General features: G+C 45.7%; 1 protein-coding gene across 1 annotated transcript in view; it reads left to right on the forward strand.

Moving 5' to 3' along the window:
• Positions 1-12,891, forward strand: part of LOC117583333 — a 44,961-nt gene that overhangs the window by 6,310 nt on the left and 25,760 nt on the right. Inside the window, exon 2 of the mRNA XM_034271593.1 lies at positions 9,662-10,651. Within this exon, the coding sequence (XP_034127484.1) occupies positions 10,210-10,651 (442 nt within the window). The 5' untranslated portion in view covers positions 9,662-10,209. The remainder of the gene's footprint in view (positions 1-9,661; positions 10,652-12,891) is intronic.

The following is a 12,891-nucleotide window of genomic DNA, read 5'->3' on the forward strand; positions in this document are numbered from 1 at the left end:
GCATAAGGGAGAAACTTTTTCGATAAAAATGTAAATTTATTGGATATGTGTGACAAACAAGCTACAGTCCCTCGCATACACTCACATTTATATACACGTATGCTGTAAGTATATTCGTTCGCTTCAAATGAGAATGACAATAATGCTCATGTTGTCGTCGTTGGTTGATGAAGCAACCAACTGGGAGGACGGCACAGATAGCGTGTTGGAAAGGGCCTGGGGAACTGGCTGTGATCTCTGCTCATCATGCACGACTTGAATCATATTTTTATGGTTTTTTATCGACAGATATTGATATGCCAACTAACAACAATTCGTTCATTTGACTGGCACCGACGCGTCGTTTGCTTTTTTTGTTAGTTAGTTGTTGTTCATTTGGCTGACATGTGAACTGACTTTTTAGTAGTTTCGGAGTGCCTTTTCTTTCGTCTTAGGATTCCATTGGTTTTATGTAGCGTTACATGAGGATGTCGAGGCAACAAAAAACTTTTGGGCATAACATAAAAAATTTATCGCATAAGCACATAATTCCTCTGTGAGGCGATTTGTAAAGAAATAAACATGCTCGGACATCATCTCCCGAAGTCGAGACGAGACGAGACAAGACTTTGACTTTGACTTTACTTAGACGTAGGTGGAATAGACAATGGACAGCATAAAAAAAACATGCTTTAATGGCCAAATTAAGTTGGGCTCAGACATAAAAAGTTGCCTCAAGTGATGATGCTTTTACTGCCGGTGCTTCGGTGTATGTGTGTTTGTGTGTCTGCCAAAGAGTTTTAAGAGCTTAATGATATGTGAGCCATTTGCAGAGAATATTCTCCCATTAAATATTTTGCTCAAGAATGCAGCAACATTCATTTAACTTTATATTAATTATAAATTAATAATTATTTGCTTATTGAATAAGCAAAATTGTGCTAAAATTAGCAACAGACTGCGCCATTTATTTAATAAATTAATCAGAAATGGCAGGCAAACAGGCAAACAATCGGTAATTAATACGAATAATTGTGTGTTCAACGTACGGCATAAAGAGTAAATAAATTTCGCAATGAAAATGCCATTTTTACGAAAGCGAAAGGTAAAAAAATTATCAATTGCAATTTGCAATGTAAACAGCCAGCATTCGGCTCGAAGTGTTGAAAGCAGCCCAGACCCAAGAACAGAACATGACAGGAGCAGTGCAAACAAAGGACCAAGCATAACAAACACGAAGACAACGTTATTATGTTGAAATTATGCGCTACAAAGTCAGGCGGCAAACAAAGAAGGGACACAAAATAAGGGACAGAAGGGCTTTAAATGTCCGATCGGAGAGAGAGAGACCAATGTGCAAGCAGGGAGTGGGGGATAAAACATATTTTTAAATCAAAGCAAAAAGGGGGGACAGAACCGTAAAAAACCTAACCGCTATTAGGCCATATTGAGTGTGGAGTGTGGAGTGTGGAGAGCGGTGGCAAATCCAAAAAGGTTACAAATAGCTATCATAAAAACTTTATTTGTCCAAAGGATTGAAAACAAGAGTCGGCCAAAGGACAAAGACGACGACGACGACGACGCCCTATGCATGCCAAAGTCGATGTCCCATGCCCAATACCCCAATACCCTTGGTCGCCATATCCTTTTTCCAATATAATATGTTTGGTCCACAGAAAGGGGGGTGGGCCGGGGATGCGGACAAGCGTGTTTATTGTTGTTTATGTGCCATGATGCTTTCTCCCCACAATTTCCAATCCTCAGACTCCTTTGATTTCGTTTATTCCTTTCGTTCCATTCCGCTTTTCGGAGGCTTTTCGATTGCCTTTGTTTGCTGTTGTTAAAAAACATTTATGCGCCATTATCAAAAGCAATGCGACACCCACACAGATACGGGATGGAGACACACGCACAGACACACCTACAGCTACACACACACACACACACACACACACACATGTTGCTTGTGGGTTCGTGCGGTTCACGCAGCTGATCTGGCCGTGGCTGGCTGTAGCATCTGATTATTGCCAGGGATTAAGCTATAATTGCGTATCGCATTTCGGTTATTTGTTTCCATTCCACGTCCACAGCGACGCTAGGAATCCCCGCTCCACCGCTAATGGGGAATTGGTTATATTCCGGCAAATGGCAAATGCTTCGGATATCATTAGCGGGCACGCCCGTGATGGTGCAATATGTTTTGATGAGCTTGTGAGCCCTTGAGCCTCTGCATTTGCTGCGCTTCATAATGCATAATCTTGATTTACCCTCCAAAAGTGTGCAGTCTTAAAGTTACACCCACTCGAGGAGTGTTTGGGTGGGGCATGAACTCAATCAGGAAACCACACACACACACACACTCTCTCAGCGAAGCGTGTCGAGGGGTTAGCCGGCAGCAGGCAGCCAGCAGCTGGAATCGGTTTGAGAATTTCAGGCATATTTGGCAACGGGTCATTAAATACGGAAATTGAGTCAACAAAAGCCAAAGACGCCAGGAAGGAGGCAGGAAGGATATACACAAGCCACCAACACAAACGCACTTCCCACAAACACACACACACACATACACAACACACACACACTTAGATGTGAATAGAAAACTGCAAAACTTGGAAGTATTTTTTGCCATTGCCGTGCTGCTGCTTGGCCTGTTTGGGTTGGTTTCGCTTGCAAAAGTCAGGCCATATAAAAGATGCCTCGAATTGGTTACTCGTTTTTGTTGCTACGGCTAGCTGCTTGCCCGGCCTAGGATTTGATTATGTAACCTTTGGCTGGGAAACGAAGAGAGCACAACACATGCAAACCTCACCGAATAATTGCTGCCCCAGAGAGCTCAGGGAAATGCCGTCGATTGGCTGCCAATAACAGAGAAACATACCAACTCTGCCCCCTGTCCGTTCTGTTTTGTACATGTGTATGTAAGTGTGTGTGTGTAAATGTGCTTGAGTCAAAGGTTAAACTGGGGAGAATGTGTTGATTGTGGGTCAAGCGTGAAAGCGGTCAAAACGTACTTCCCATTACTATATTTAAATTGTTGATTTTGTGCAAATGTTTCTGTTACTGCACTGGGAATAAATGGAAGGAGTTCAAAGAACAAAAACAGCAACAATGATGTGTGCTTTTATTTAAGAAAGTTGTTCTAAATATAAAAGAAAACTCAATACATATTATAGATCCTGTCAGAAAACTTTTTGAGTGTTCTTTGTCTGGGTGCCATTTTTGTGGCCATGTTTACCCAACACTAGCTGTATTCAATGTATTCCTTACTTAACAGAGAAACCTCTCAGTGAAAACAGATTGGGCCTGTGTGCAAGTCATATGGGAATGTGGAGCTATAATTGAAATAATTGTTTGTTATTTGGAACAATCAACGCAGCAGGTGAGCAGCAAACTTTCACAGCGTGGCCCTGCCTTAAGCTCTGTGGCCTGCTGTGCACCAACAATTGCTCATTAAACTTTTTGAAATGGCTGCAAATAAATACTTATAAATTATAATGAGCAAAAACACAGAGGGCAATGGTGGATTTCCTAGTTGAAGTTAAACATTCAACATGTGAAGCTGCGGAGCAAAATGCTTATTAACCAAAAGGGAAACCGCAGGCGACAATGCAGATGAATTGATTCGACTAGGGAATGGAGGAGCGTGACTAGGGAGTGGAGGAGCGTGAACTGTTAATTGCGTTAATTAGATGGTCAGGTGAGCAATGCGAATGTGGATGCGAATCCCATTGAAATGTGGTTCATTTGAAGTCCGCTACGCGTCTGCTCCTGTTCTTGGCGTTGCCATGGACCACACTCCCCTTGGATGAAGGCAACAAAGGGGCCGCATGGCAACTGTGGTCGCCGTTAACTGAGTCCTGCCTCACAAAGGCTCAGTCTCAGGCACATGCCAAGGACTGGGGTCCTGAAGCATGCAATAAACATAATTAAAACGCCTTAAATTTACGCTACAGAATGTCAAGAAAATTAACTTTTCAGCATTGTTGGCGACAATTTCATGCTAGGCCTCCTGCTGCAGCGGCAGGCTGGGCCACAGACACAGAGCCACACACAAGACACAACAGGCGCAATTAACATATTTTATCAATCTTTTTTTCTGGCCGGGCCTTAAAACAACCCCGCTCCTGCCATCGCCACTTACGCAATTTAAATAACTCAAGTGGCAAACGGCGCAAAAGAGCAAAGGACACTCGAAGCAGGCACACAGGAGTGGCAGAGCAGAAGGAGAAGCAGGGGCTGTTGCTGTTGCTGGGGCAGTCAGCCAGGAGCCACATGGACGTATGGCGGAGTCATCGCCATCGCCATCCACATAAACACATTAACACTTTGCGTATGGTGCCGGGTATCGGGGTGGCGAAGGTGAAGAGTCGCCGGGGCGGGTCAAAGTTGGCCAGGCAACATTAAGCCTGCCTGCCTGCCTGCCAAGTATTTTCATTTTTTCGCATACATCGCTGATTCGGTGTGACTGCGGGGGGAGGAGGTAGGGTGCAAGGTCGCCTAGCAGCAGGCTCACGCACTTGGCGGATAAACAGGATCCGCAGGATATGCAGACTCCGCCGTAACGCAGAGTTCCTGCCCCATAAATTACACTTTAATTTTGCAGCAATTTTTGGCCACGGCTTATAAATCAGCGGAGTTCGCCGAAGGGGGGGCAGACGACAGCTGCCGACTGCCTTCTGGCTGCACGCCTGCCAGCTGCCCTTCCAGCGCTCACTTTGCCATCCTCTGGGCCACTCGCAATATTGAAATTTCAATTTAATTACATAGAGCGAGCCATACTCGAAAAAGCACGACCCAACCTCAGGCCCATGTGCTCGAGAGCTGCCCGCAAAATGAGCTGTCGTTTTGGGTCAAAGAGCCTACAACAGCAGGAGCAGCAGCAAGAGCAGGAGGGCGGCAGGGAGGGAGTAGGGAGGAGCTGTGGCAGGAGGACCAACACCAACAACAAGGTTAGATCTGCTCACTTGAACTAAACTGCTCCGTGGTTTGGCTTAATTTGTTGAGATAATTGTGCCGAAATTATATTATTATTAAATTCGCATCCGTTATCCTCTTTCCTTTTTTTTTTTTTTTGGTGGCTCTCGCCTTTCATGCTTATTATGAAAATTGGATTTCAAGTGCTCTCTGTGGGTGGGAGTGGCACTGGGAGAGATTGTTTATGTGGGAGAGTGAGAGTGCTGGTGGGGTAGGTGGGCAGAGGTCGAGCTTTGACCTTAGCTGGGCTTCTTCCTCTTTACGTAATTGGATTTTGGGTGAGATTTGGGCTGGGAAGGGAAGCAAAGGAAAATGCCAAATAATATTAGCTGTGGGTCAGAGCGAGTTCCGAGGAAGGAGACATAAACTCTTAGGCCCTAGGATCTCCATCAGAGATGCAATCCTTTTTTGCTGAGAACCCGATACCAATACAAGGGACACTTTTTGTTCAGGCCCTTAATCTTCATCTTCATCTTATTTCTTTTGGCTCATTTGTACATTTCGCACGCTCAGCGAATCGCAGCTCGCATTAATTTTTCTCAAGATTAAATGCAAATGGGCGTGGCAGCAGAAAGTAGCATAAAAAACGGAAAAGCGGAGCAGGAACAATGCACATCATTCTCTAAGCTGCTGCTGCGAAAGGCTTTTAATTAATTCGCAGCATTAAAAGTGGAAACAGAAGCCAAAAGCCGCGCCATAGATTCAAAGTCAAGTTGCCTCGCGGCCAGCAATAAACGAAATCAGCAAAAGCTGCATATAAGAGAGAGAACGAGAACGAGAACGAGATAGAGAGTAAATGTACATGAATTCACAAAATATGATTATGAATAAAAGCCATTCATGCAAGAGGCTCAGTGCAGACCGAACCGCAACTGTGGGCAAATACTGGGGTGGCTGGGGGCTCCACATGCTGCATGCAACCACATGCCTGCCGATCGTGGGGCGTGCAAAATCAATTTTAAAGCGAATTTAATAAAATCGCATTTATGCGCATTTTGTGGCAATTAAGTTCAGAAAATTGGAGCCAACGAGCTGGTGAAGCCACAGACACTGGCCCACCCCACACACATCTCATGTTGCTGCTGCAACGTCCTCTGAATTCTCTCTCCCTGTGTGTGTGTGTGTGTGTGTGCTTTCTGAATGGAAATGCTGATGCTTTCCCCCCCTTTTAAACGCTGGGCATGCTGCACGGAGAACGAACAGAGCACGTGTTTCGTGCGGTAATTAAGCTGATGTGAAAATCTTTGACTTGGTGCGAACATTGCGAGCAGGCAATTAAATTTCAGCCCCCAAATACAGGAAGCTTATCCGAGGAAGCACTCCGCAGATCAATGCCGAAAATGTCATCCACTGCGCCGACAGATTTATGACAATTCGAGGCTCTCTCACCTGACAGCTGGCGGGTCTCTCTCTGTCGATCCGAAACTTTGAAATCAACATTTCAATTTGTTGTCGACGCATCGCGTCGCGAGGCGCAGCAAGGCTGCAGCTCTGGCAATTTGGTGTGAAAAACTTGTAGCTATTTTTAAGTCATCAACAACAGTGGCAGCAGCAGCATCCACAACACAGAAGCAACAACAACAGCAGCAACTTTTATTGCCCATGTGCTGGGCATGTCTTGGTGCCAATTGCATCATGGCAGGCGAAATGTGTCAAGTGAGCGGTGACTGATGTGGCGAGTAACAAGACGACGCCCTGAAGGCAGAGACACCCTTCTGTTCTCCCTCTCTCTCTCGTTCTCTCTGCTATCCTTCACTGAAGTGTCCCTCCTTCCAGGGTGCAGTGCATCCAAGAAGTATGCATAAAAATATTTCATTCAAGCACTCGAATTAAAAGTAACGACAGAAGTGGAAGGAGCTGGAGTTTGGGTGCTGGAGCAGCTCGGAGCGTGGCACTCCAAATGGCGTTGGCTTTATTCCGGCAGTTGTCGGAGACAGTTAACCCCACACACACACACACACACACACACACACACACACACACACACACACACACACACACACACACAGATACACTGATACATACATACGGCATTCAGTCAGCTACTCTTGAGCTGCTGTCATTGTCAATGTCTTCAGACAAATGCGCTTGATAGCTCACTGGGTTGTGGGGACAATAATTTTCCTACCGAGTGGGTGAGGCCCTGACCTGGGTGCTGGGTGGGCCCAACACACAAAAATACATTGCACGCGCATTGCTAATCTGCTTTTAATTAAAAGCACAAAGCAACGCGGAATGGCAAGACTCTAAGCAGCTTTCTTCCGCTCGCTCCGCCTCCGCCTCCGCCTCCATTTCGCATTTAGCTAATTGTCTTTCGTTGGCGGCTTTTGTCATTTGTCTCTGGCCAAAATATGCCAAAGACAAGCATGCAGATACACAATCGTGTGTGGAAACTTTGCGCCCAGAAGAATGCCAGGAATGACAATTACAATACAAATGTTTTGCCGCACTGACAGTGACACATTTGGCATGGCAGGGCTGGGAGTCGAAGGTTAAGACCAACAATTATGTCAAAGAAAAGCCGCAGTTTGCCAATTAAAATGAATAGAATTTAATACTGTTGAAGAGCTACTCTAGGAGCATTCATTATGGCGTATTTGTTATTGTATCGATGGTAATAAATTATTATTTTAAATATTTCCACCTTTGTGCCATGGCAGTCTGCTGCAAAGTTCGATGTACAATGATGATAAATTGCCAAATATCATGTTGAATCAATCAAAATATAAAAATGGATGGCCCCTAGTGAAAACACTAGGTCCTGTCAAACACAATTAATTATGAAATTCATAAAACAAAGCCACAGGCATAAAAAACACAAACAACAACAACAATGGAGACCATAAAAGCGTCAGAGAATGGAAAAATGTATGAAAAATGCGACAGACAAAATTATCATTCATAATAATTTGTACAAACAAACAAGACCAAGGGGCTGAGTGGCGAGGGGTGAATATGTAAGGGGGCCCGGCCCACAGGCTAGGTGAACAAAGGACAGACGAGGTATGGGTCTAGGGGCATGGGGCGACAGATGAGTGCTGGGGCAATAGAATGTTTCACGCAAAGGCAACAATTACAAAAAATGATGTTTTATTTAAAATACCAGACAGCGGCAGTGGCAAGCGGTTGGCGGGGTGTAGCCGGGACAGACGGGGAATAAAAATAACAATGCTGCAACAGCAGTGATAATGTTGCTGGCAACACATGTTTTCAGCAGCAGCAGCAGCAGCGGCATTGCCACCGCAGAAACAACACGTGGGGCAATGGCACTGCGACTAAAAGATACCCATTAAGCTGATAGATTATAAATAGATATAATTTATATTCAAGGTATCATCGTGGTTAAAGTCAAACTTTAAAGTATTTTCTTCCATCTTTCACAGTCTGCAACATGCCTTTGGGGAAACGAATATACCTCCCCTAGGGTTAACCAAGTAGAGGGTATAACAACGGCTGGCAGCAGACAATATCCTACTCTCCCCCAACTATACAGCTTCCCCCCATTTTTTGGCCGCCATTGTGCACATTTTAATCAATAAACAAACGTGAAAATATGACAAACAAATTAATAAAATGCAACAACAGCAACCCAAAGCAGCCCTCGACAATGACAAAATATTATAAATGAATCGCAGAGAGAGGTTCGACAATGCAACAGTGGCATATATGCTGTGATGAGGGGTAGAGAGTGAGGGACTAAATATAGATGCAACGTTGTTGCCCTTCTGCGGCGCCTACGTCGCACCGCCCTTTTTCCTGCCGACTAATTGTCACAATTTGGTCTCTCACAAATGGCATAATAAACGTTGAGCAGAGGAAATGATGTGTGAAGTGCAGCAGATCCCATTGGATGGCGTTGGGGTTGAGGTTGAGTTGAGTATCCCCCACCCCACACCAATTGATGACCAAGCGGAAGTGATTTTTGGTTTCAGTGCACGATTTCAGCATCAGCCAAAGGGATGAGAAAATGCCAGAATGGGTTGTCGGGGATCAGACAATGGATGGTACTGTTCTGCGCCCTCCACGCAATTAGCCAAACTTTCTATGGGGAACCAATCCCAAAACTTTGCTTGGGCAACAGAGTCAATGTGCGCTGGCTGCAATTGAGGCACAATGGGAGGCAGGAAGCTTGCAGCTCTTTTTTTTTTGGTTTTTTTCTTTTTGCAGCGTGGGGATCGCGCAGAGCTATTGAAGGATTGGAAATTGTGTATTTCCGGGAGTGCAGCGCATAATGGAGCAGCACGGGAATGCCATAAATAATGCAAAAACCCATTCATTGATAGCCGCCAGCGGAATATCCAAATCCAAATTGGATGCCATTGTTGCTCATGACAGTGGCGGACTGAGAGACTGAGAGAGACTGACTGGCTGCTAATTAGCCAGCACTCTTCAGTTTGGGTACGCATTCCTGGCCCCGGGGCACGTTCCGCCACGGCGATTGAGTAAGGTCAATGGGCAGAGGCCTTATCGCTGGCGACACTGCCCCATAAATCAGTCTTGGGGGCAGAGCAAGGTCTCGGCACGTGACGATCGGTGGAATGTGCTGCCGAGTTCTCTGACTCCCTGGTGCATTTGCTGAGTCGTATATTATTTATCAGGAACACTTTGTACACTCGCTGCTTTACGACACGAGCAATAAAATTAATATTTTTGCCTGCCAAGCTTTGTCAACAACTAATTGAAACATTTCTCCACTCTCCCATTGCAGGGCAGGAAGAAGCCACAGAGAGGAAGAAGCTTTGTTGCGGTGGCAGCATAAGAGGCATATGAAGCAATTAGGGGCAACACTAAAAATGACTATAAATGTCGAGTGACAAACATTTTCGCGGAACAGACAAGGCACGGGCACTGGGCCCAAGTGTCAGACACTTTCCAGGCAACATGTTGCTGAGCGTCAATTGACAACAGCAACATTTGCAGCAACAACAACTCTTCGTGTCGCAGGGCAAACTTCGTGCGGCATTCGACTCTGGCGGTTGTGTGACGCGTTCGCTGTGCAGCAAAAGACAGAGAAAGAGAAAAAGAATGACGTGAGAGCCGGGAGAAAGAAGTTTCGGTGTTTCGAGTGTTCGAGTGTGGAAAACAAATGGGGAAAATACGTAAACAGCAAATCAAATGAGCAAAACAAAATCAAAAGAAATACGTAGCCAAGTGCGTGTAAAATAAATACAAATTAAATCCTAGAATAATTGCAGAGAGTCAAGAATCAAAACCGAAACGAAGCGAAACAAAGCAAAAATATTTCACACTTAATTAATGTCTAATTTGAGGAGCAGTCGGCTGGCGGCAACAACAACAAACAGAGCTCACAAAGTGGCCAGAACAACGTTGACAATGTGGCAGACACTATCAACTGCAACCACATCACTCACGGCGGCTGTGCTTGGGCCGGGACGACCCCAGTCCGGGTGCAGATGCAGGTGCGGGCAGCGCCTGAAGGGAAAACAGCGATCCAAATCCAGCACTTACCACGCGGAAATGAAGAGTCACAGAGTTAGAGCCGGAGCGAGCAACATGTTGCCATCAACAGACACCGCGACAGCAGCGTCCTCGCGTAGGTGTCGTTGTGGCAGCCACATCACAATCACCATCAACAGCAACAACAAAAACAGCAACACTACAAAAAGGACCAGCAGCAACATTAGCGGTGGCAGCCTCCGCCTCCTACACTGGCTGCTGCTGCTCTGCGTCTTCTGTGGTAAGTACGAGCCAGCCATAGCCATAGCCGCCATGGCCCATCCAGCGCAGTAAGTGACTTTTAACAAAATGCGCTTAAATGTCTCTGATTTAGTGCGCCACGCCCCACAAAAAGAAGGGACAGACAGACAAAGCCAGAAACCAACAAACCGCCAAACTGTAGTGATACAGGGATACAAAAACTGCAGCAGTTTGGGCCCTTGAGTAAGATACAGACACCCAACCGTGTACAGTGGGAGACACAGACGCAGACACAGAGTGGGGCACTAGTAAGAAAAAAAATAAAAATAAAAACCCTCAACACAAATCAAGATGAATTTCCGTGCATTTTTGTGCAGATTTTTGTAAAGCTTTGGCCAAAATAAAAAAGAAAGCACAGACATGGCCAAATGAACGAAGGCGACGTGTGTGTGGATTCGTTTTTGTGCCACGTCTAAAACGATACAACTGACAGAGCAGGAAAAAGTGGCTAAACAGCCAAAGGAAAAACATTTGAAAATAGCGCAAAGAAGCGGAGGAAGATTAAGCGGAGCATAGACTGGGAAAAGGGGCACGTCAGCAGCGCAATATAAATTGACTCGTGTTTTTCATTTAAACGTTTTGCCCAGTCTCCCATCTGCGTCTGGTCCGTTGCTGCCTTCAATAATTTTGCCTCCTTCTGCACCAGCATCAACGTCAGCAGCTGCAACTGCCACTGACAGTGTAGCCATGGCCATTGCTGTTGCTATTGCTGCCACTTAAACCTGAAATTAACTTTGGCTCTCGAAAGTATGCAGCGGATGGATGCAAGAACACGGCAAATCAAGCCACGTGAGCCACGTCCCATGGGGTATGTGTGTCTGTATATTCGAGCAGCTTTCTTCGATGCATTTGAGTACTCGTATTGCTTGATTATTTCGTTTGGAAATTGATGCTGCCATCAATTATAGGAAACCACAAAAGAAGAGCAGAACGGGAAAAATGAATTCGGCATCAGGCAGCGGGGGCAGGGCACAGATATGTATGGAGGAACCATGGCCAAGAGTAATGGACGGCTGCTGGCCGCTGGCCGCTGGCTGATTGGTTAGCTGTTCGGTTTTTGGTCTGGCTTTAAGGCCAGCGCTTTGTAATCGATGGAGGCGGTGGGGCAGAAGTGCTGTGCAGTGCTAAAGTAAACTGAAATCAATTTGGTTAAGCCTTCTCCTCCAGCCAGGACAGAGCCGTCAGAGCCCGCCATCCACTTAACTAATCAGGATAAATAAATATTTATAATTAATTTAAAATATAAACAGCCAGCCGAAGCCAGCCGCAATTAATTTTGGCCAGTTGTGCAGATTGGAGGGGTTGCTAATGGGGTGGGGATATGGCTGGGGCTGGCTCGGGGGAAAACTTTCATTTTGATAACAAAGCAAACAAGCAAAGTGCTCATCGGCGAAGACTCGGGCATATGAATAAATGAATGAATGCATGAATAAGCAATCAACAATAATGGCCAAAAGCAACGAAAGACGAACAGATACAGATGCAAAGCGAACGAAAGGGAGAGAGAGAGAGAGAGAGAGAGAGAGAGAGAGATAGTAAAAGAGAGTGAGATGGGTGATGGGAATATTATGAAAATATATGCACAACGAAAAGGTTAAAGCACAAGAGACGTTCAAGGAATGCCAATGGCTACGGCAACGGTCAGCAGCATCCAGAGAAAGTGCGAATGAGATGGCCAGCTAATGAGTTGGCCAGGTTGTCAGGTGTCGATATTGGGGTGGACTGGGTTGGTGTTGGTGTTGGCAATGGTGTGGCTGGGTTTGGTTTGGGGTGGGGAGTCCTTTGGGCCCGCGAGCTGCTAAGGGATGCGATGGAGAGTGCGTGAGCCTGCGCGTGCTTAATGAACTGCAATCAATGGCCAGTGCCAGTCGATAAGAGCCGAAAGGCGACTGATTGTGCGTGCAACATGAGGCAGACCACAGCAGCACGCGTACGGATATACACACACACAGATACACACACACACACACACACACACACACACACACACACACACACTGATGTACTTTCAGACACTCTTGTGGACTGAACAGACAGACAAATTGATAGCAAACGATTTATAGAGCCCTCATGCTGCTGGGTCCAGTATGACGCATTAATTACGCACATTTTGTTTAAATTTATTTAAACCAACAACGACCCAAACAACGCCCCAGGAACACAAACAAACAGTAAGAGAGAGATGGAGCTAAATAGAGTAATCGAGTGAGGGAGAGACCC

Source organism: Drosophila guanche, unplaced genomic scaffold (assembly GCF_900245975.1).
Source record: "Drosophila guanche unplaced genomic scaffold, DGUA_6, whole genome shotgun sequence".
Classification (NCBI taxonomy): Eukaryota; Metazoa; Arthropoda; class Insecta; order Diptera; family Drosophilidae; genus Drosophila; species Drosophila guanche.